We start from the raw sequence: 25,163 nt of genomic DNA, 5'->3' as shown, positions 1-25,163 counted from the left end.
AGGTTTATTTTTTTCACATTTTTACTTTTTTCCCCTCGGAATATTCATCCATTAACGAACTATCCTGTCAGTGGATTCCATTTTTGTAATTGATGGAAAGATCAAAAGTTTTATTTGTTACAAACCATTCATAAACATTCATTTACATTTTTAAATGACAATCCCGGGCCGCGCCCACACAGTACAGCTGCACATCATTGCAATAGTCGGAGTGTTTGTGTAGCGCGCCCTCTTTAGTAAGAAATAATTGTTGCATGACGATAAAATATGGACTGTCCTTCACACACACTGCAATTTCCTTACATTATATTACATTCATTCTTTGGCGGTTCCTGTCAATTTTCCACAGTTTCGTGTCAAATACCATATTACAGGAAATTTCAATGCAATACAATGTGTTTATCTTGAGTTCCCGTTTTCACAATAACTGTGTTAGCATCTCAAATGGCCAGACAACGGAGCGCGGTGAGCAGTGTTCGTGTTATTATTATTACATTCATTCTTTAGCGGTTCCTGTCAATTTTCCACAGTTTCGTGTCAAATATCATGGCAAAATATTACAGGAAATTTCATTGCAATACAATGTGTTTATCTTGAGTTCCCGTATTCACAATAACTGTGTTAATATCTCAAATGGCCAGACGACGGAGCGCGGTGAGCAGTGTTTGTGTAGCGCGCCCTCTTTTGGAAGAAATTGTTGCATGACGATACAATACAATTTTAAATGATCGTTGCACGGCTCAATGAACAGCGCCCTCTATATCGGTGTAAGTAAATTTGATACTTTTGTAGTGATCATCCCCTGACGTAATAATACAAAAGATGAGGTATTCTAACTGGGAATTGAAAAAAAAAGTCTCACGATAAAAGTATTTCAATTTGCTTTTCATTCGATAATAACGTACATACTTAGAGCAATTTTACCGAAAAAGGTGACCTGATATTTTATTTCTAGAGCTAAAAAGCACCTTTGTGTCGCCTACTCTGATAATTATTTGACCTCCAAGTTCATTTTGAAGTGTGTTACAGGGTGTCTAGTAGAATCTAAAGAGGAGTGGTTGAATCATATGACCGTCACACTCGACCATGAACCCTGCCAGCTCTCATTCATATATCCCGTCAATTAGTGAGGAAGAATTATAGGGGGAGTACACGGCCAGCCAGCAGGAATGCGCGGTCTGGAACGCAACAGGTGATCGAGCCACAAGCACCGCAGGCCGGCCAGGGCTCCGGACTTGTTTAACGGCCCAAGTTTGCGTACATACTTTTCTGCTGTTTTGGCCTTTTTATTAATACCATCCTAGACGCACCCCCTTTGGGGGGGGGGGACCCAATTTGAAGTGCCTTTCACTTTTCAAAGACACAAAATGCAGTCGGTTTTTTTCAGAGATAGGCCTACTTTGCGTAGGTGCACTCTGTACTTAAAGGGAATATACATCATTTGCTTTTGCTGTAATTTTCAGAAATGGGTGGAATTGGGGGGTTGAAAATATATAGCAAATATAGTTACACTGACTTTTTGAGGTTTTGGGTTCGAAAATGCTATAAAAACCAAGAAAAACAATCATTTTCCTGTAGTCTGGTTCCCTGACTCCATTTAAGAAGAAACACAGCAGTTTACATACATTGGGGAATTGTAAGGTCAGGGAACCAGTCTAGCTGGCTTGTACCCGTTCATAGGTGTGTAATCGATTGCAAACAAGTGCGATGGTCAACTTGGGCCAGTATTTGAAAAAAAAGCCAGTTTTTTCCAACGCTGGTCGGCCGATCGGCGTGGGAAATTGATACAAAAATACCACTTTTCTTGAAAATGACAGTATACCAGGTGCCATGATTTTACAGGATGCTTTACACTGTTATTCACTAACAGTCCAGCAAGGTATTTCAAAATGATTTGGTAGTTTTATTTGTTGATGTTTGCAAATGTTGTATTTTCCCTTTAAAATCGTGTTGGCCTAACTTTTTTTTTCTTTAAGTAAAAGGCCAAAAACACGTCACCTGGTTGCAAGGATAGGCCTATCGACGGTGTTTTCACGAAAACCTGCACAATCGATAATTTTTGATTTTGAGTTTTGCTGGCCAATTTATTGCATTAAGTCTTGACAAAAAGAAGAAATATTGTTTACTTTACTTTACTGTAATTATCGTAAACAAACATTTTGACAAAAAGCCTGAAATGCAACAAAACCTGTATAAATTTGTTCAGAAACTCTCCCTTTTGTTGCAGCCAGTGGTGCATTTTGCTCAATTGACTGGGAACCAACGGTTATTTATCCCTCAGTCTTAAGTTCATAAACAAAACATTTGATTTATAAAAGCGAGCCAATCTCCAAAAAGACACCCACATCGTGCTAATGAGAATTCCAGAAAACCTCAGTGGAAAATAGAATCAAAAGCTCAACAGAAAGGCTCCTATTTAGTGAAATTTTCTTGCTGTCGTAAATTACAGAACAGCCTTGGTCACTTTGGAATACAAGCACGGTCGTACCTTCACGTCACCGTGGGCGCGTAGAGCTGCTGGGCGGTGAGACAAGCAGAGGGCGGCGGGCGACGTGACTGTTTCCTGGGCAGAGGCGTCTCTGTTCCTGGGAGGGGAATGCCAACAGTGAAGAAAAAGGCACGGTGAAAAGTTTTGATTAAAAAGAAAGCATTGATAGGCTTTAACGGCTCTTTGCTTTTATAAGTTTAATTATTTGTAGTGATCTGCATGTTTGTTATTTTGTCCAATATGTTTCATGCTTTAGATAATCGTGCAAGCCTTACTTAACCCAAGTAGAGGATTTGCAGTCTTCCCGTCATTTTAGCTTTAATTTTTAGTATAGAGGCCCTAATTAGTTTATTGCTACAAATTTGCTTCTATTTGGATTAAGTTTCTTACTTGTAGTCATTAGTTTTATTGATGATTAAATCAAAGTATATGATAGTAACTCTGGCGCCGACTGACAAAGATACATTTCGTCACTAAGTTGATTTCACTTTTAGCTCAAGCCAAACATTCTTCAGGATAGTTAGTGAATTCCTCACTCCGGACCACCAATAAGACGATGGCCCCTTGTTGACCGATGTTTGGATGACTTATGGATACTAAAAGTACCGCACTATGAGCATCACTTGGAGTGAGTTATAGCATCGAATTAAGCCCAAAGAGTCTGGTAAACAAAACACCATCCAACCAAAAACTATAGTCAGCTCACTTTTCCATGTTTTCCCCCCACTGATTTCCTGTCTTGGCCGGTTTTCCGTGCGTGATGTACCCACCACGAGCCGTGCGCTCCGTGCCGAGGCCTTGAGCCTCGGCGGAGAGGTCGGCGGTAGATGACCGTCAATCACTCGCTAAAAAGATGGATTCTTGCTTGGCACCTTGGTCAATTTGGGAAAAAAGCCCCAAATTTCATGATATGAAATCAACGCCATATATTCGTTGATTTTCTCTTGAAAAACAAAAGCCAACACTACGACCATTAACTTGCAACATATTTTAAAACAATTAACACAAGTTAAGATACCAAAAATGTCGGGTGAGATCTCATATTTTTTTGGGTACAAATCAGGAAGAATGTGCCAGTAGTAGGCCGAAGTAAAAACATAACATGTATCCTAAACAATGCACGTATGCCGAATAGATAGGGAAAATTGTACGTTGTCAAAGAAAAGGAATAATAATTTTTGTAATATCATGTAAAAAGAGTGAATGTCTTCTGTAACTCATCTTGCAATTGTCATTTACTTCAAAAAATCTGATGAAAGTCAGGATATATTAGTTCGTAGAATGTTACCAAATACCATATGCAAACAACCTGCGCCAGTAGTTACTGAAGTACAGGGGTTTATAACAGTCCCAGCGGACACGGTTGCCAAATTGAACGGGGACAACGCGTGAATCTTCCCTGTCCCATGTTACCTATTGAATCCCGGTGGTACCCAATTTCGCGCATGTTCTTTGTCTTACTCGAGTGAAAAATGAATAGAAAGTACAAATATGTTACAATGGTGTCCCAAGAAAGCCATAAATAACATTTGTGAACTTCGAGAATCGCACTTTGTTTTCCCAACAAGAGCTATCGCTTAAAGAATGGTATCATCTTCATCAACTAGTGGTGTCATGGAACAGAGAAACGTCGTGGTGGTTGAAGATTACACCACAAAAAAACAAGGACTTTAAGATAATTTCTTCTATAAGAAGGCCATCTGGATATCTGGATATAAGTTTTTGTACGGCATTGGTCACTAGTGACTATCATCGACTCAGGAAAATAATGCACAGTCTGAGCCTCACAAAAACACCAAATGGCAAATTACTTATCAGTTCAATTAATTATGACATTAAATATCATATAATTCACTTTATACATGCTTATACACGAAAATGTTGCACTATTGAGTGGAAAACGTCAGAAGTCAACGCATACACATTTAACATTTACCTCAAGAAACAAGCCAAACGTGTCAAGATATACGCTGAATTTAAATTTAACAAATGAGTCAAATTAGTCACATTCTGCATAAAGCCTACGGATGCCTTGTGCGACACCTCAAAAATGACTCCACATAAGCTGAAATAACAACTAACAAATTAAATCTATGTATTTGTGAGCTTCCAATAAAATAATGCAGCTACTTTAAACAGAAATAAAAGATTTTTTTTGGGGGGGGGGGGCGGAGGCGCCCCCAAAGGAAATGATGACTTTGCGTTTGGTCTGAAGCAGTCTGACCCTCGATTATAAGTCGCGACAGACGCGGATACGTCTCTACCTGTCATATTCCAAGATTTACGACGCAAGACACAGAATCTGATACCTATCGCTGAGCCCCCAAAAAGAAACGGCTTTAAAGTTTTTAAAAAAGAAGAAAAAGTGACATTTTGTATTGAGTGCGGTAACATACTTTTATATGCCCAAGCCTTAATATTATAGGTCTCCGTTCCTGTCTGAAACTGGGCCTGTATGTTATGCATTATGAATGAACGTGCGTGGTCTGAGCGAAGTAATCGACAAACCATGTTAAAACATCCATGCTAACTCTTCACTCTGAACAATTAAAAGCTAGAGTCTTGAGCCACCAATGAAGACGTTCGTGATTTGATGTCAGGGGTAGTATGGTATGAGAACAGAACCGGCTCGAATGATCAGAGCCTAGCTGCAGTCTGTGTATTCAGAGAGAAGAAAGGACTGGACACTTGACTCACGAAGTTTGTTCAGCGTGACAATGATGCTTTGGTCAAAGCATCAGTTGCTCTTTGCTTTTACGAGACCACCTATGGTCCAAACATGAGGATCTTAAAGACAACAGATGATGTGGTAATCACTCCCTAGGGAGAAGATGTAATTGTCGTCTGTCGCCAGCCCACGGTTCCTCTGTCGTGCCGTCGCCCCTCACCTTACAGCCTTTCATTGGATGGAGTGTGGATCTAAACAGATCAATAGTCCCAGACAGAGAGAATGGGAGGGCCGGGTGATTAAGTCAGGGTATAATTATGGATTAACTGTGTCTTGTTCCTATCTTTTTCAACTGGTGCCTATCCGTCCCCGACCCAGTTGGTTTCCAAAGAAAGGGTTTATTTTATCCGGCGCAAAATAGCTCCCTGGTAAAAACATGGAGGAATTCGTTCTTATTCCTCCGTGGTCATGATGGTTAAAGTTAAGGCAGAAAGGCCCAGCATTAAGTCTTTTAATATACACTTCATATTATCAAACCCACAAATAAAGGCGATTACGTACTATATTAGCTTAAGTATGATTCAAAACAAATCCAACAATTTTGACATGAATCTTAATTTATTTTCTGACCTTAATACTGTACGATATAGTTGCGGGATTTACAAATATAGCTTTATTGTTTTCATATATCGTGCGGGTATCCAACTTTTTGTGGCGGGCCCGGTACCTGTTTAACTTCATGTTAATTTACTCAATGTCCATTCAGTCACCAGCATATCCGTTACTATAGCCACGTTCTCCACAAATTGACACAACAACGTCTGAACTGTGCATGTATACATGACTGTAAGGAGGTGACATGCCTGAACACCGAGCGTCTTAGAATGCACTTCATGAGGACAGGAGTAAGCGAGACATCCTTGAGGCCATGTCGGCCCGTCACCGATCGGTGGGAGGAGCCGGTTGATCGCTCGGTTGAGATTGCATCTCGTCTGTGAACGCCCCAAGTCACATGACAAGTGTCCATTACAGATTACGGCACGAACCCTAAGTTGCCGACAACCACAGGCGACCGATTTGAATTGGTGTCGTCACTCCGTGAAATCTACTTGAAGATGACGGCAATGCGCGAGACTCGCCAGAAGCTGTAGATGTGTCGTCGTGAGCAGATGAAACAATCACATTCAGTCCACCTTGGTGCAGTTTTTCTGCAGCAAAAAGTTTGTCGTGCCGTTGTGAGGTTTTCAATTGCAGGCGAGAACGAGACGCTTTTGTTTTTGTTATCGTTGCACATAACAACACACAAATCAAGCCAGACAACCGTTTGACCTTTGAGGAAGTTACCGACTCGTGCGACGATCATTTCGCTTAATTGGAGGCAGCGATTGCGCGGCGTTATACGCGTATCAGGTTACTCGTAAGGTGAGGATACAGCGAGTGACACGGGGTAAACCACGCTGTTCCACTCGCGCTGTCGAACCAGAGAAGACGTCTAAGCAAACAAGACAGGACTCCTCCGAGAAAGTGGCCACAGCTCAGTGTGCTACTGAACTCGTGAGATGCTGGACACTATGAGCATGCTGAGCGAGTACCCGCCAGTGCCTGTCAGCTTACAACGGCCACAAGATGAACACTTGTACCGCCATCATAACGGCCATGGCAGGTGTCCCTCCATCCCTGAGCACGATAAGGGTTACTACCACGGGCTTCTACTCAGCCCAGCCGTGGCAGCTACCGGTGAGATGCCGCACGAGTACGGTAGTCCAATCCATCACCAGTCATTCTCACCGTGCTCCCAAACTTTCCAAGATCAAATCACCACCGCAGTTAACAACAACTGTGGCAGTCCGAACATCGACTGCCAGTCAGCACCGTTGAATTCCTGCGATGAGCGGAGCAGTCCTCCGGGTCCGCGGCGGTTCGGTAAGCGGCGATGCCCCACTAATAGCAACCGTAAAGAACGGCGAAGGACGCTTAGTATCAACTCGGCATTTGCCGATTTGCGGGAGTGTATACCCAACGTCCCAGCAGACACGAAACTCTCCAAGATTAAGACTTTGAGACTAGCCACCAGTTATATAGCGTACTTGTCGGAGGTTCTGGCTAAAGATGACGGGATTGGACCCGTCGACACGGCTAGTTTCAAGGCGGAACTCCTGAAGATTGAAGACCGGGAGAGACGGAAGAAGGCCGTGGACCGAGAAATGGTAAGAAATCGGGCTGTTTTCTTTAACTGGTTGAATCATTCTGAATAAAATGTACATCAGATTGTCAGCTGTACAACACTACAACTTGAAATCTAACTTTTAAATCTAACTGATATTCCCTGCAGTTAAAAGCGTAAATTTCTCGAAAATCTTGTAAACATGGTAAATGAACCTTTTTAACTTAAAGCGACAACCTGCCTGTGCCGATTCACTGAACAAAGATTTGTTGTCATGGTTGTGCATATTAATTATAAAATTATTAGTTTACATTTGCAATATTGATAAGAATGGAGTGAGAGATTATTGTTTTTATCGTTATAGTAAATTATATGAGCAAAGAATGAGCTAAAATTAATATAAATGGATTTCCTTAAAGCTTCGTAAAAGAATTACAGTTGTACCAAATCGAGACAACTAAACGAGATTGGTCGAAACAATCATTTGTGATATTGCTGACATTAATATGTATCGGTATCATAAATTACATAACACGCCAAAACTCAAAGTGAGCCTCCAATGAATTATGTTATGTCCCTCTTCTTTTATCAAAACGCAGTTGCTGAGCGACTGAGGTTACGTAACTATGTCATGACATATAGGTGATGATTAAAGTCATGAAAATAGAGCTCACATTGGAAAAGATCAATGCTTTTTAACACCGTACATCAGCATAGTAAACACATTCGAAAGTCATGGTGAAAGACCGAGCCTTTTATATTATTACTTACAAATTCAAGCAAACGACTAAAAAAGTTGTTTTTGCGACGATTATTATTTTCATCGACTCTATGTCAATCATATAAACACACGATTTTGGTTTAAAGAGTTTCTGAGTTAGCATCATGGGTTTAACCATTTCGTTATCACCAGACAAGATCAGTGACATGCACAGTCATCGAACTCCCGAATCTATCACTTTGAAGAAACTCTTCCATGAATTATCTTGACATGCCACAGATAGTCCGCATGTGACAGATGATTCCAAATGTCACACAACATTGGAATCTTCTTTTGCTAACCAAAGCAGACCTCGTACACCGCGAGTCATTTCTCGCACATCGAGCATGAGAAATGAATACAGTTGTCCAATGAGTGGACATTTAGAATTTCCTTTTCTCAACTGGCATAACAAACTAGCAGATATGTCTAAGCGTGTATTTCATGAGTCCAATTTGATGACAATACCTTCAGCTGTTGTGTTGGTTATGGTATTTGGATTTAAGAAGGGAATTTCGAAATAATGAACATTTATAACGTCCAAAAAAAAACGGTCAATGCCCGTGTATGCACCTACTTTCCCGTTATTCTAAACTGAAGATTGCAGTAAAAAGTACATCTAGATATTTCTTGGTGTGAAACTATTTGCACGATAAGTTTAAGATCAAATGTAAATCTAGCGCCATTTCATTATTAGAAAATAAAGTAATGTGCGTGATCTTTACTGAAGAAAACCCGTATTTTGAAATAAAGACTTTATCGGTAAGTGTCTTACTGAAAAACCCAATTACCCGACTATCTATAGTGTCATTTAGTTTGTTAAACCAACTAGAATCATATTATTACCTAAATTAATGGCGTGCATGAACGATCAGCTGTGACGTGGCGTATAATGTGGCGTGCACACGCGTATACTTGCATCCATTTTCAAAACAAATTGGAATATAAATCCATCTTTTCCCCAAAATATGCGGAAAAAAGTCACACCGTAGATCAAGCTTTGCCAAAACAAACAGATTGCATTGGTGTTACGCAGCCCAATGCGGCCTAGGGGATCGTTGCCGTTAGATTGTCTCATTTCTCGGCAAACTGCCGGCACACGACGCACGGCTCGCGAGCGCGGGGCTCACAGCGCTCATCCGCCGTATCAACACACCGTCCTACCCGCTAGGGAGGATCGGTTATGATGATACATTACACGCTTCATTATTTTAACCCTCAGGCTGTGAAGCTGTTATTACTAGCGTGTACGGTGGGATTGGCAGTAGGCCTACTTTTCTGATGATTCAACAGGGGCAAATTATATACACTCAATAGTGTGACATCTTTAAAGACTAGAAAAAAGACGTGTTGTTGAAATTTTGGCGATTTCAGTACCATTGTTGGAAATATACAAATCGAAGTTCCATGTTGTCTTGTATGAAAAGAATAAAACCATTCTAACGATGTTGAAACTCGGTGGCATATATTTAAAAAAAAAAAAAAAAAAAAAAAAAAAACATAACAGGGAACAAGACCTATATCATGCCTAACATATGTTACATTACTAGCATGGTGCCGACATGCTCGAGTTGTATTTAGTAATGAGCCCTAACAGTACCGAATTCTTCAATGTTAATATCATTTTCCACACACCCTAGGGGGTTATGGTTGTGTGACGACAATACTATTCAACTTCGCTGCCGCAGATATCAGATGTCAGTGTGTGGGACGTTTCTAATATTTCGCATCTGTGCAACTTGTTAGCTTAGTCGTCCTTTGTGTTTTATGGTAGAGCAAGTTCAAACTGTTGCGAAGAAAACGAACATTATTTAGACTGCCTCCCTGTCTCATGAAGACGTAAATCGCTCAATGAGTTCACAATGCATGCATACGAGCACTGTCCCAGGCCCAGGAATCTCTCTTGTTGTCGTATGATGAATCACACCGGGTCTGTAGGTCTCATGTCGACCGTGTTTACAGTTTACTTTCCAGGCATGGTGTTTGGGCATCATGTGGTTGCGAGAGAGCGTACACCCCAAACATACGCTGTCGGTGCCTCTTTATTCCTTTCTCTCTTTCGCTTTCTCTTTATTTTTACTCTCAAAACACCGAGAAGGTAATATTTATGGCCGGGCCACTCGGAAGCACATGTTGCCATAAAATTTCCGGGGCTTCGTAGCGGGTCCGGTGTGACAAGTTGACCCCGAGCGCATCTCTGTTTCCTCCCATCGCGGTGTGCGCGCCGCGTTGCTCAGGACAGCCACAAGTACGGTGTTTCATCCACACCAAGGCTGCCTTACCTGTCGACCCGGGCCGGGCCACAACAAACCACGGGTCGTGTCAAGGTGGCAATATAAGGCCAGACCTGGTCTTATTTGCTGCCATCATTTGGGAGGTTGTCTTTGTTTACGGTGTTTACCGGGACCTTTGCGGTACGGGCAGAGGGTTCAGAGCGTAATTCTGTCAGCGGCGACCACGGGAGTTTACGCTGAACTTCGCAGCTGGTTCTGTCGGTAGAAAACTTGGCATGATCGGCATTGCGTGTTGTGGTTACTTGCGGTGACAACAAAAATAACTAAACCTAAATCAGGATTCTTGGATAACCATTCAAACTTCCTGCAATGATTATATTACACAAAGAATAATGTTGAACAAAGAGTACTTCAATGAAATGTTTCGCCAAAGATACAGACTTTCCGCGATTTAATCTTTTGAACATAATGGTCGAATTATAAATGTGGCTGTTATGTTAACTTAGCACGACAATATTACATGTTTCTACATGTACATGTACATGTACATGTACATTACAAAACAAATTTGGTCTTACCAAACAGTTTCATGGTCGCTCGTGTTGCTAGTTAAATCATTACGACATTGGCCATTACCTTGGTACAAGATTTCGGAAGCCATCGTTTGCATAGCACTTTCAGAATGGGTCTGGTACCCACCCCATTCGCTTTCAAAATGGGTCTGGTACCCGTTTACCCCATCTGACTCCATTCGCGTTGGTATATTTTGCCTACAAACTTGTCACATCGAAATGTTTGGAACACTGCGATTCCATTGTGTAACAAATAAAATGTATTTTGAAGCTGCTGTTAATTGTACTTCTGTCAATGTCGGAGAAGTTATTTAGAGACTATACGGGTGTATTCTGCCCTCTATTGATGGGCAGACTTAATGAAGAAGGGTTAACATTTGGCACTTATCCTTGAATAAGTAGCTACTTTATTTTGTTTTCAGTCTAGTGGCCCTAAGCTATGAAAATGACTGGTCGACTATCCGCAATACTTGCCTAGATATAGAAAGTAAACACAACTTTTCTGTTTATAAGTTACGATTTTGCGCCCGGTTTTATTTTCTTGTGAAGACTAGAAACAAAAAGAAAATACAACTGAACAGCGCATATTTGTAAAAAGTGACTTAATCTAAGCCTGTAGAAAAGTCACCCAATAGGCCTATATTCCAATGGTGAATTAGATAGCCACAAGCTGTTTTTAGTCGACTAACCTAAACAGCTATTAAGGAATAAAAATAATAACTCAGTACATGGAATTTACGCACCTTACTCCATAATTCGTGGAATAACTGCATTTAATTCCACCACGGTAGCTTGTTGTTCAATGTACCAATGTTCACGACAGATCCTGCCGAAAATCCCTTTTCTGTTGAATAACCTTGCGTACTATACGAGCTACATTGTGCCAGAAAAATAAACATTTATAAGGGCTTTGATTGTGTCAAATAAAACCGATTCTGCGACTTGCCCTGAGGACCAATACCCGCCCCATCAGAGACACAAAAGAGGGAATCTCTTCATGCTTCACGGCAAAACTTGTCATTTTAGTTACCCTTTATTAATTTTGGATTCTTTTCAAAACACCGTCAGTATACTCCGATGGCTGTTTTTAATCGTTTTCGTATACTACACTAATATGTGTAACCAGTGAGCACACGATTAGCACTTCATTAATAGAGGCACTCAAAACGTGTCGGGTCACACAAAATAAATGCAAGAAAAATGTGGGTTTTTTGGGTAGAATAATTCATTGCCGATTGATAACGCAACTTGGATTATTCTCTTGCAGGTTATGATTTGGTACCAGGTATACACCTTTATACAATGACGATTTCACTTAGAAAAAACGTTTCAAACGCCCACGTTTGACCGAAATAAAACATTATATTTTACTTTATTGAAAAGACGAAAGATTGATTCGAAGACTGAATACATATTGCAAAAAGTGTTCTGTCAAATTAGAGTTTTAATTCAAAAAGGACTCGGGGGAGTTGATTAGGGATCAGACCTCTATCGGATCAAGGATAATCCTTATTCAGATCGACTGCATTCATTAAGTAAACCAACGTTCCTAATCCTATCTACATCTTAATAACAAGCAGGTCTAAACAGCAATGTGTTGCCTTAAAATCGGCGCCTATGGGGCACTATTTTAAGCAAGTTACTGGTAACAAGAATAATGCCAGGAAATAAGGTAGAATTGCTTGAAAATGTGGCGTTTTTGTCCTGATATTTTGTGGAAAGTTTCACTTTTTAAATCTCTCTTTTTTTGCATCTTTATATCAGTTGGGATAATATTCAACTCAATCACGAAGATAATCCTCCGCATCAATTTTTGTTCAGTATCCATTGTTTCCTGTCAGTGTCATGCATGAAAACGATCAGTCTTTGAAGCTTTATCAATTTTTGAAATATCTCTGACAAATTATTCAGAGAAAATACAGTGAGTAAATCTGCTGTAACGTTGTGTTGATTCACTTTGAATTACTGACGAGCACCACCGGTGTATGTTAAGACTTTAAATTGTAAAAGAGTTGATCGTAATAACTTGTTGAACTTGAAGACAGTCGTGATACCCACGTGAGTTAATTTCTTCCTAAAATATCATATTTTAAACGATGTTTTTCTGTCATTTTATCAACAGACGGAGACTGCGCATGTTGTGGAGACGAGACGATCCCGCGGACGGACCGGCTGGCCTCAGCACGTATGGGCCCTGGAACTACAGCGCTGAACACCCACGGAAACACTCACCGGCACACGCTACAAATCAACATTTCCACGGAACATTTTTCTGACGACTTAAATGGCAGCGAGGTTGGAGCAGGACAGTCGTGGGGACTTTGGATCGATTTGACGGCAGCAATCCGATGGAGAAGATCGCTGGCAGTTCGAGATCTTCGTTCCTGGAATATGCTACATCCGGACGAACTGATATATCGGTCGAAATCTGACTTGGACGTTTCGAACTGTTTGGATCCTGTTTGAACAGAATATGTCATTGGTTTTTATTTTCTATAGTTACAGAGTGTCTTCGGTTGATCATAAGACAGTAAATAAAACGATGTTTTCTGATTTTTTTTTAAAGTTCAGGTCAGGCTGACTTAAGGGTTATATAATGGTTGAATCAAGTGAGATACTCGTACTAGATACAACTCGTTATATCAAAGTCGTAGCTTGTCTTTTGATAGTCCCACGAGATTTTTACACAAGATATTTTCCTGAATGGCATGTATGCCGTTTTCCCCAACACTCTTTCTTTGTGCACTGCCAAAATATGGCGAAAACTGAGATTGTGTTCGTTTTTAATGTGACCTTAAGTTACCAAGTCTAAACAACACAAATGGTCGATTATTTAAATCCCCTTTTCGCAATGTTTTGTGCCAAATTAGCTTTACAAAATATGGTTTACAGTCCAAAACGACAGCCAAGATTTCACCATTCTTGTTTTAAATAAATGACGTTAATTGTAAATATTGTACATATTAAAGGTTAAACAACGCATTATCAAGCATTATCATTCATTACAGTACACTATGACTTTTCCCAAATACGGCTGTTAATGACATCGTCTTAAACCTACTAAAAAAAGTAAGACGTCTTGAAAATATAGCGCAAGTGAAACAAAGTGTTTGTCTGGTAGTGATTTATTGAAATCTAAGGGCAGGACATTGAAACAGAAAAATGAACGATCTTGAACCTTGATTTGAACAAGGTGAAAACATCCTCTAAACCCTCCTCAATCCTCCAAAATCCTCGCGGCGGTTTGGAGGATTCTGGAGGATTGAGGCTGAACGGCAAAAAAGTGTCCGTTGATTTGGGTAATGCATTGTGCTGAGTTCGTAGGCTGTACCCTACATTGGTCATGGTCAGCCATGCATTATTGAGCCCTGCATTGTGCTCGATATCATCCGCACTGCTTCTGAATGTCGTTAGCACTGCCTCAACCCATTAACAGTGATTGTTGGAGGATTTTGAAGGATTGAGGCAATGGTCATGCACCCCTGAACACATGTTACAGGAAATTAACGGACGAATTGGGAGGATCTGAATCCAATTTTCACATGCTGGCAATCTGAGGATTTTTGCAGGATTGGGGTTTTGGGGATGATTCCTAGCAAAAAGGGCATAGGGGGCTATATGGGTATTATAACAGTGTTCATGGTAATTATCGAGAGAATTAGTGTTTTGTATAGAAAAAGGGATGCTGCCTTTCTCGGTATTTCAGAGAACGGAACAAAGGCATTGTTTGACGGAGGCAATTAATGCAATCTACAACTTTTGTACAAATTACAAACCCCATTTCATAAGGTGCTCAAAACGGTGGCTTCTAAAAGACGAAGCGATACTGCTACAAAATGGAGATGCGTGTGTAGTATTCATTATAAGCTTTGACAATAACCACTTCGCTCCGGGATTATTTTTGCCGAAAATTTTCGGCAACATTTTCCAGCCAACTTCTTATATTCTGTTCTATTTTTCTTTGAGACCAAATGTGACCCGCTCCAAGAAAAGGTGATATAAGTCGCGCTATGCCTTTACGTGTAATGGCCCGCTGAACGTTGAGAGGGTGAAATTTTCCGTCAAAATGCGATTTTCGTTTTTTTGTCTTAAATGACATTTTCAATATCTTAAGTTTAAGGATTCATTCATAGACATTTTTGTTAGGGTTAGGGGACAGTGATTACTTTATCAGTCCTATAGTATCAGCAAAGTTGAGAGGAATTCGGCGCAAGGACGTCTTGGCGTCGATGCTACAGCCAACTTTTGATGAGTCAATTTAGGTTGTAACGCAAGGATCAGTAATCTTGGCAGACGTTCAAAGAGACCGCAACTTGTACCGCTAAGCCCTGGCTTAAGTTTAACGGCACACGAGTGGCATAACATGCAACTGTAAGTCCAAATAAAACAGTAAATCTTCAACAGGAACAGTTAAGTCTACATTTTAGGGTGCTGTTTTTCTCTTATCAGACGCTTCAGATGCTTCGGTCGGCGTCTTCGTATTTTGGATGGTGCCATACGCACGTAGGCATAATACCGTATTCGTGACAAAATGGGAGAATAAATGTATGGTGCCGAGTTTCAGTTCACTATAAAGTCAGCGTAGATTTCTTGAAGGTGGACAATTCCTGCTAATAACATTATCCCAAAGTTAAAAAATACCCCCCCCCTCCCTTTTTCCTATTGTCTTAATAATAACTAGCCATTCACCTGTGACTTTCACAAGCATAAATTTCAAAAGAGATGAAATATATAAGCATTTAAACCCTTCTCCGCGAATCTCGTGCAAATCTCAGTCCACGCCCCATTGCTAAACTCATCGCCCGTTTCACACCATACCAGTCAACACGTGCATCGCTCCATTTCATCCTCCCCCAGCAACTGCCCATGCCAGTCTCGCCTGCGATCCCGCCAGCCAGCCAGTAATCTCGCAACCTTGTGAGGAGGTGTTCAATTTTATTGCGGAATTTTCAATTTGGCTGAATTTTCTCTATCTCGCCGGACAAGTGAAAATTGATGTAATTTATGTGGTGGCTGGCTGACGGGCCGGTATCGCAGCGGTCAGTCACTCGGCGGACCGTTAATGAGAGGTGCTGGCCGGTGCGAGCAGGCGGAGACAGCCCAAGGAAATGATATTACCAACCGGCTAATGTGATTGATGTCTGATCACAAAGATGTGCAAGATGTTTACAGTTTCTCAGGTTATTTTACGATTGTGTATATGCAGGTAGTTAAGGCATTAGTTTAAGTAAGAGGAAGAGAGGCGAGAGGTGTTCAAGCGAGGTATTTCTGATTTGTATTAGTGAGTGCGTCTTTTTCTGCCTAGCTGATGAAAGAACTATCAAAGATGAGAGCACTGCATGCAAGTGATCACAATCAACCGCAGCAAAGACTTGAAGGTTTGTTATTAATATTCAGCAAGAGTTACAGGTGTTCTTTTCCGCTTACAAGTTGACATGTTGCTTGCTCAGGTTTTGATTAAATCGTGTGGGGAAAAATGAACCAAACCCGATTTCTTGGTGCAAATAATTACCAGACATCTGTCTACAATGAAGGTTGGTGTTTTTTTTAAGTTGAAAAGAACTTGCTGAAGTTGATCAGCTTTTTAAAAGTTTATTTATTGTGTAAAAGGAAAAACTATGAACAAACCAATTGGCAAGTTAACTGATTTCAGCCATTTACAATCAAACGGTAACTAGGGGACAGGTGTGTTATTAGGCCAGTCATGAAGCACCAATTCTGTGGCAAATATTGCCAAAAATGATATCTGAATGAACTGTTAGCATCTTCATCACTGACATACTTAGCTGGCCCTTTAAAGTGAATGCATTATAAGCAAGTGCGGGCATCTTTTCGACACTACACACACAGCGTACGTGAAACTCGGCACTCGATATGCGACAGCTAAGGGTCAGAGGTCAAGTTCAAGTCTTTCTCTGGTGTAACCTCTACTACCAACATTAGCACTGAGATGTCAGCACGTATCGTAATTCATGGCTATAATAAGGGTCTAACAACCGGCAATTATAGCGGGAAAACACCGCACCAAAATATCCCCAATAATTCCTGAATCGGTCATTGGAGACTCTGACACTGACATCAAAGGGATTCTTCAGTTTTTGGATTCCAGATAGGGGGTAAAGACCCCAGGTTTGCGGTATCGTTTTACTGAATTTTCGTCTGGCTCGTAAACAGAGAGAGCGAGCACCATGAGAAATGACCGGCTATGTACGGGCTGCGTAAATCACCGATGTGTTTACCGGTTTACGACGGTGTCTAGTGTACCCAGGGGAGTCCCTCAACCTCCCTTGCACCCCTTCACTCCGTCCTGGATCCCGCTACCACATAATTCCCGGAGGGACGGTGGAAAGTTTACGAAAACGCCACAAGGGCATAGAAAAGTTAGGGAAAAGGTTCAGTTTTATTAATGTTACCGACAGGGTTGTAATAACTCATGTTCAAGTGAAAAAAAATATAACATAACTTGAAGAAAATGGTTCCTTTGAGATTAGTCAGAGGCGTTAAGATGCTTTGCTCACTGCGTTAACCTTTGACCTTTGGGGTCAGAGCACAGATGATCCAGGTACTGACTCTAATCCGTAATGTAGGGATTAGCTTTACGGTTTAATATCACCTGTTCCTGTCCATACATCCCGGACACCCACGAAGTTTACTCATGAAATTAATGGTCCAGCCCCGCCCCTCCCACACACACACAAGCTCTAAATTTGCAAATGTTCCTTGCTCTATTTATGTCTATACGAACTGCACAGTAAGCTAAAAGTAAAAGGGTCTTTGCACAACCATAAGAAGATTGAAAAAAATAAACATAGAATATTATTGCAATCGATGTTCAGAAAGAAACGTCATGGCTGCCAATTTTCATATAATTCATGACCTGTTTGGCAAAGATAGGGTTTTTGCTCTGTTTGGTACGCACCCATGCAACAAACAACCAACGGATCTTCTTAAGAATATCAGGGTCACAACATCCAAGGAGTGAAAAGACGCATCAGAGAAAAACCAACATCGGGTGTCACTACTTTTGTCCGGTAAGAGAAACAACATCTTTGTGGTGAGGTATGGCACCGAGAGGGGCAGAAACTCGCCCATTCCACCGACAAAGGGAGTGATTCTAGCCTGGATAAATACTGTTAACGATCTGACAAGTTAGGACAGGAGAGATGAAGTGGGATTTAAGTGTTATCCCTAGTCAGGGCTTGTTGCTCCGTCTTCAAGGCCGTGCAGAGTCCGTAAGATGAGGGGTAAATATGTGGGGTGGAGGGAACAAAGTATCTCGGAGCCTCGAGCGATAAACACATTAAGTTCAGTTTCAGCTCAATTTACTTCATGGTTGCCGCAGGTCAATGGTTCATACTCCTGATCAAGAAAAGTAAATGATGTCAGTAGCTTAACATTACATTATTGTTAATGGTGCAAAGTTAGTTCAACGTGCGTTACTGGCTAATTGGTACTTTACTGCAGCTATAGAATTGCATAACTTCTGCAATATTTTTAAGTGCACGAAATGTGTATGATTGAATTTTATCAATCATAAATCTTCAGTGTGTCGTTCAATTTGATATGTTTTCACCGAACTTAAAATCTGACACAGGTTAATTGTCTTTCTCTGTCATCAATCTTTGATTGAACAGCAATGACAAACAAATTTGGTTGAATACGTCACGGCAAACGTTTGAACAATGGTTCCAAATAACTGCACACGATCGCAATCCGTGCACGAACGTTTGAGAGCTACGGGCGAATGAAATACATGTATGTCGATAACAAAATTAATCACAAAACTGCATGAGTTCGTTTTGATGGTGACAGAAATCATGGAGCTAGGAACACATACAGGAGGAAATAGATTTCTACTCAATCTTCACTGAGTGAAAATATAACCAGCCATTGTTGATAGCTGGATAGCAAGCTAATGGGGAGGGAACGACTCTACTCACTCAAGATATGAAACCTTATTCCCTTGTCTGACTTTCCCGCCAGAGACCCATGACGAGTTACGCCAGGTTGCGCACGGTGGGCTCTATTGGCGCGACTTCCTTATACCACAGGGATATAAGCATGCCGAGTGATCCAATTAAGATTGGATAGAGATTGTACATCAGATTGCACTTAGAGAGCTTTTTAGCCATGAGGGCCTTTTTTTGAGCCGCGGTTACCACAAAAATGTAAACTGAAATGACAATGTTTCAGTTTTTTTAGTCTTTCTTCGCTTTGGTTTGTATCACGTTGAAGCATTGTTCGTGCACGTGAGACTTTGGAACATATGGAAGACTCATTAGTACCCAACGGATATCACACAACAAAGAGCTAGAGAAACAAAGACGATAAATTGTTGAATTGTCAATTTGTTTTTATTATAGCAAGAAATAAGAAGCAGATGCGAGTATGAAAACGTGTTTTATCAGGAAAATGGGACAACGAAATGCTGGTTATCTCGAAGTTTTCGTAATTGTCGATAGGTCTTCAAATGAAGTTCAATACAATTCAATCTTACCGTTATACGGTAACCAAAAAACACTAATAGCTGTTGAATTAATTTCATGCGTCATCAGAATACGTATTTTAAAATCATGAATGTTTAGGATATTCATATTTCCGGGGGGGGGGGTATTTTTTTTTAAGTTGGCGTAAATAGACGACAAGCTGGCCGTAGACATCAGGGGGCTTGCAATACATTCGCTCGGTGACTCACTCGCAGTGCACGGGATGGTTGCTTGCCATACGCACACCCACTTATCCCCTGATACACCTCAGAATGTGCTCACAGCTTCCCCTCCCTTAACTCATCAATCCTCTCTCAGTATATAAATACGCGGTTTCCAAGTTCAAACCTACAACAGCGGCGAGATGCTGGAAACATTAGCGGGAGGAAAGGACCATTTTGTCGGGCATGCCTCCCGGACACGATCGGCGGATGAAATGTTAATTGGTGTACAGGTGTCGGTGGGGTCCTGAGGGACCTAACACCGTCAGCTTTATCAGGAGCATCGAGTAGGTGTGAAATGACTCATTTACATTGCTTGCTATATGCATGGAATATGATATCCTACAATCTTATGGTTAAAAAAGTTCCCAAATCATTGATATTTGAAACTTGAGTGGGAAGTCTTAGTACGAAACGGAAGAGCACTAACTTTCATGATATAGCTTTCTTTATTTAAAAACCATCTGTTGGATTTAAATTAAGGATAGTTTTATACTGATTTGTCTACAATCACAGCCATTGTTGCTTTCCCTGTCGGAAATTGCCGGTAAATATCAATTTTTTGGAGTTTTCCCACGATTATACGGCATGATTGTCTCGATGCAAGTACAAATGAGTACTCTACGTTATACCGCAGCACAATAAAAGCTGTTTAATTTTGTTCTCTGTTTACTCTTTTGATATAATAAATAATGTTTAGGTCCACCCGGTCCTCACCGAACAGGCCAAATAATTTATGGATGCAGGTTCATCACGGCAAACAAACAAAGAAGAGGGAAATTGACTTGTTTTCTTGAAGCTCTTCAAACATTCGGTCATAAAAGTCGAAAATGTACGATATCAGCCACCAATCAAGTCAAGACAACAGTTGCCGTCTACCGCAACAAAAGCTGGTGGATCACATTCACAAAGTCAAAACCTGGAATACTTTTAACGGTAGTCTGTCAAGCTTAACTTTATGGGTGGTTGCATGAGAGACAAGGTAAAGAGGTATAGCCCAGGGCCATCCTGAGCGGGTAATATTCCTCCAGGGACGGCGTTAATTTCTGGGTGGACTCGGTTAGCGATCAGCCGAGATGGGAATTGATGCTGCACCTGTCACGGAGCGAAGACACCGGGGCGAACGGCGCTTAGGGCGCGGGAGGCTGGCCGGCTGAGCGTCGCGACTGTGGGCCTCGTCTGCGGAGCCCGGACGGGTGTCAGTTGGGAGGTTTGGTGGTGGTCAGCGGGAGTGATACTGACCACATTTATCGTAGGTTATAATGTAAACGCCAGTTGATGGAGCCGATGAGTGAGATGCGTCCGTTACTCGTTGATAGATATGTTTACTCAGCAATGTTTCAGAATAAAACATTTCTCGACGTGATGGGAAAACTTTGTAAACATACCGTGTAAAGAAAAACAACTTAAAGTTGTAAGTTCCTAAAAGAAGTATACTAAGTATTGATGACAGTGCCTACAAAGCACCACCCAAAAAAAGATATAAAACAAATATTAACATGGAGAGAAATCGATCTTTTTGTAAGGCTTACAAACCATTTGCCAAGTGAAGGTCACTCATAAATCCGTTCAACCCATGATTTCATTTTCAGAGATAAACCCCCAAAACCTGGATAAATCCTTGCACTTTCCATGATACAATTTTTATGTTTTGATAAGAATTATCGACATTATTTTAAAAGTATTATGCCCTTAGGCAAAATGTGTAAATACTACGTCTGGATTTGACCCAAAGACCTTTCGAGACTGACGAAAAGGAAAAAGTGAGAGATCCCTTTGTACAGAAAACTCAGCTACTTGGTAAACATGTATCCAGCCCAGCTTCAAATGAGTCGATTTTGACAGCTTTATCTCTTGCGCACTCTAAGATTCCGCCGCGGTGTCTGGAGCGAGGCGTAGGGGCAAAGCGCCCGGCGCTGCCGCAACAAAGCAAGGCCGGCTTGAGAGCGATTTGCGGGGATTTTCAAGCCCGCTTAATTGCTGCCATTTTGGCGCTCACTTTTTGGTGAAAGAATGAAACAAGTTAAACAGTGGCAAGGGGAGTGTATGAAGAAGACGACTAATCCATGCCCCGGGGGTAAAATTGGGATCGAGAAAGGAGGATACGTGTCGGCAATCAGGGCCGGTAAAATATCTTGCTTGCCATGATCTCATCTCAAGTTTCATGTTTGTAAAAAATCAAAACCAATCCAAGCTGAAAATTAGGTATTTTGCCTTTGTTAAATTGATTATGTATTTGTAAAATAATAATATATTACATTCCAGCAAGGCATAAATCATAAAAATTAACCTTAATTTTTGCTTAAGGATTACAGAAGATACTAAACAATCGTTAAGGATTTTGAAAGCATCTTCATTGTTTACTTCCTTCACGTATACCATAGAAAGAAAACGGACATGCATGTGAACCGTGATGTGAAACCGGTCACCTTAATTTCTTATTCACACGGAGATCATCACATTATTATTTGACTTCACCCACACGCCTTACACTTTTTCTCGACTATACACAATTAGTCAGAACAGTCACCTAGCTTAATCGTCAAATATGTCATTATGCTAACTGACTCATATCAGACACGACAACTTGTCGTGTGTCATGCATCTTTACGGCAAAGAAATCCGTTGTACAAAATCATTCATTTAGAAAAAGTGTTACGAAAATCAGGAATATTATATACCAATATATGAACAAAAGTACCCAAAACATTATTACGAGATTTATGCTGTTGAAGTTTTGGACGTTTTGGACATGACGCTCTGAATTCGGACTGCATTTGCTTTGCCTTCGTACAAAGTGGTCACGCTGTCCATCGATTTGGGAAAATTGAGGCATAATTCCTTCACTCTGTAGTTTGACTTTTCACTTTCATCAAGCTTGAATCATGAAATCTAAACTATGAATGGAGATTAAACTATTATTATACCAATATGTCAATAATACACAATACAATGGGTGTGATGAATGACTTTATCGAAATAGATCAGTTAACCCGCTGTCTGGCGTATGATTTGGTCTTCATTAATTTTTGTGAAGAAACATGAAATCTAAACTGATGAACAATATGCTTTTTTTCAGTTTCCACTATTTACAGTACAAACGGAATACGTACTGCAGCACTATTTACAAGTTACAGGTAGATTTTTCCTTATTTAACTGAGGCTGCCTTTACAGCCTTCTTAATGAGTCAAATACACCGTGAGGATCAATGGAAGTGATTCCATCTAAATCCCACCCAATCGTGCCGCTGTTTTCTTTGACTGTTCAGACACAAAATGCTCATCTGCTGGCGATTTGAATCGGAGAAATGCTAAATTGAATGTCTTTCTCTCTTTGGTCGATCTGGCCGATCTTATTCTACCGTCTATCCTCTTGTATGGTGGTAGTTAGTTCCCCTCTTTAAGCTTTTAAACCGCTGTTTTCGTTTTTGTTGTCAAATTTGTTTACGGGCGATAAAGAAGTGGACAATACTTCCCACTCATTTTGGTCATTATAACGGGTAAATCTCGCCGGCTCTAGACCGCGGATTAATGGCTTGTTTTGAGAGATTGTACAACGAGTGAAAGGGTTTGGGCGAGTCAGCGGGCGACGCGGCTGAATGACAACGGGCAAAGGCACCAGGGTGGCCCGTCGCGTCGAGATGACTGACCCGCTGTCTTCACCACCGCGGAGTTGCTCTTTTGACGGCCACTTTTATAACGAGGCACGGTATTTACTGGACAATTACTCTGCCAAATCAGTAAATAGAGGGATTGATCTCTGATGTTGATCCTCTTCTGTGAATCCCCCATTCCTGCCAATTATTGAGGTGTTACTTTAAAGAGTCCCTTGTACCCTTCCGCTGGTTGAATTGTAGTGAATCACTTTTGTTGACGTAGGCGATGCGAAGTGAACAAACTCTTCATTCATTTCAGAGAATGTTTTTTCTTCGTCTTCTTCTTTGGTCGGGATTTTATTCAGTTTGCTTAACTGGTATCGCCCCACTTAAAATACCAATTTAAGGTAAATTGTGGTTTTGATGTTTCTTAGAGCAATAAGCTATTAGTTAAGCAATAGAAAATAATACCAAATGTTGTAAATAACTTTTACATCAATTTATCTATCAAAACGGATTCGGAGATGTTAGCACTAAATAACGGAAACAGTTTTGACGTGACTAACTTTTGAGAGGAGAGGAAATCAAGCAGAAGAATAATAACTTTTAACAAGTTGAGCTTTATTCTTTGTCATGAGCGTGAGCGTTGCACGACACGTTTGTTTGTTGGCTGTTCTTGTCTCCTCCTATGCGGTTCCCGGTTGAGGCCGAGTTCACAGTGTCGACAGTCATGTGAACCAACGTAAATTGATATGCCACTAATTAGGACATAATTCATTTTCACCAGAAGTGGTGCACTATGTTTTGTGGCGGAATGCTTCATTATTATTGTGTGGGCCTGCGTAAATCACAGTCATATTCGAGTGGTTAAAATGGAGTTTTATTGGACAGCTCCGAGCGCTGTAGCGAGACAGATCACAAAGGTTATCTGTGCCGTGTTTATTGAGAATATTCGAAATAAAACACAAGTGGAAACAGACTGTCTTGTGTAAGTTCCCATAAAGAAGAGGTTCCTTTTTCAAAGAATTCTATGTTTCTTTGGCGTTTTCGACAGTGGCCATAACTTCTCATTACGAGAAGGAATGCATCATCGTCTCGGCAAGAAGAGAGAAATTAAACAGTTTTCAATCATTATAATAAATCAAAGATGGGTCATCAGTCAAACAGATAGATAGACATGAATATCAAGGAACAGATTGATAAATACAAATGGATCCAGTGAAAACCAGATGAAAAGCATGACTGCCATAAATACATATTTTCAAGTAGGCCTATTATTTTTGTCTACAGTCATTAAAGAGTGACCCAGCGGTAGATTAGAAATTGGAAACTGTTGTGTCCAACAGATTTAGTTGGCCAAAGGGAATGTGCAGTCAAATTGAATGACACTGAGATTTGATGTAACTGTTGGAGTACGTAATAATTGTCTATGTTCCTCAACGCTTGAGGGCGATGTTTGAAAGTAATTGACACTAACTTCCTATGACGTCACACTCTGGACCGACTCTCACCGTCGTTTCCTCATACTCATTTTGACTGTAATTTTTTACTTGACAGACTGTTTTAGTTGACTAGTTTGACTGGCGTTGTTTCCCTCACTTTAATGATACGAAAACCATACATTATCATGGGACAATCCATTATTTCAACTATTTGCGGACACGTTTTGTTGGCAGAAAAAAAATGTGCCAATTTTAAAATCCCCAAAGAATTTAATCTCAATGTCTGGTTTGACGTGACACAAACTGCAAAATAATGAGTCTGGAAATAAGGCAATCATTCATCAGACCTACGCACAATTTTTTAATTTGGGGAAAATATGCCACGATTTATTTCTCTCTGACCGCGATTTTGATTCCTCATTCTCGAGATGATAACCTGTCAACTTATTCCTTACCATACCTGAGTCTAGTCTGTGGAGCCACCGATGTTTATACCGGATGAGACGAATAAATCAACGGCGAATCGTTCTGA

At 40.7% G+C, this 25,163-nt stretch overlaps 1 protein-coding gene and 1 long non-coding RNA gene across 2 annotated transcripts in view; one reads left to right on the top strand and one right to left on the bottom strand.

The window, feature by feature from the left end:
* Positions 1 to 1,950: 1,950 nt before the first annotated feature.
* The window catches only part of LOC119727610, a 34,687-nt gene continuing 11,474 nt past the window's right edge, over positions 1,951 to 25,163 (bottom strand). The window contains exon 3 of the long non-coding RNA XR_005270989.1: positions 1,951 to 2,585. This is a non-coding gene — a long non-coding RNA (uncharacterized LOC119727610). The remainder of the gene's footprint in view (positions 2,586 to 25,163) is intronic.
* On the top strand, positions 5,873 to 13,992 carry LOC119727609 (heart- and neural crest derivatives-expressed protein 2-like). Its single transcript, XM_038199561.1, has 2 exons — positions 5,873 to 7,363; positions 13,009 to 13,992. Exons 1-2 carry the CDS (start codon positions 6,716 to 6,718, stop codon positions 13,096 to 13,098), a joined length of 738 nt encoding a protein of 245 aa, XP_038055489.1. The 5' UTR covers positions 5,873 to 6,715; the 3' UTR covers positions 13,099 to 13,992.

Source organism: Patiria miniata, unplaced genomic scaffold, assembly GCF_015706575.1.
Source record: "Patiria miniata isolate m_02_andy unplaced genomic scaffold, ASM1570657v1 HiC_scaffold_20, whole genome shotgun sequence".
Lineage (NCBI taxonomy): Eukaryota > Metazoa > Echinodermata > Asteroidea > Valvatida > Asterinidae > Patiria > Patiria miniata.
This window is presented reverse-complemented; position numbering and strand designations above follow the sequence as displayed.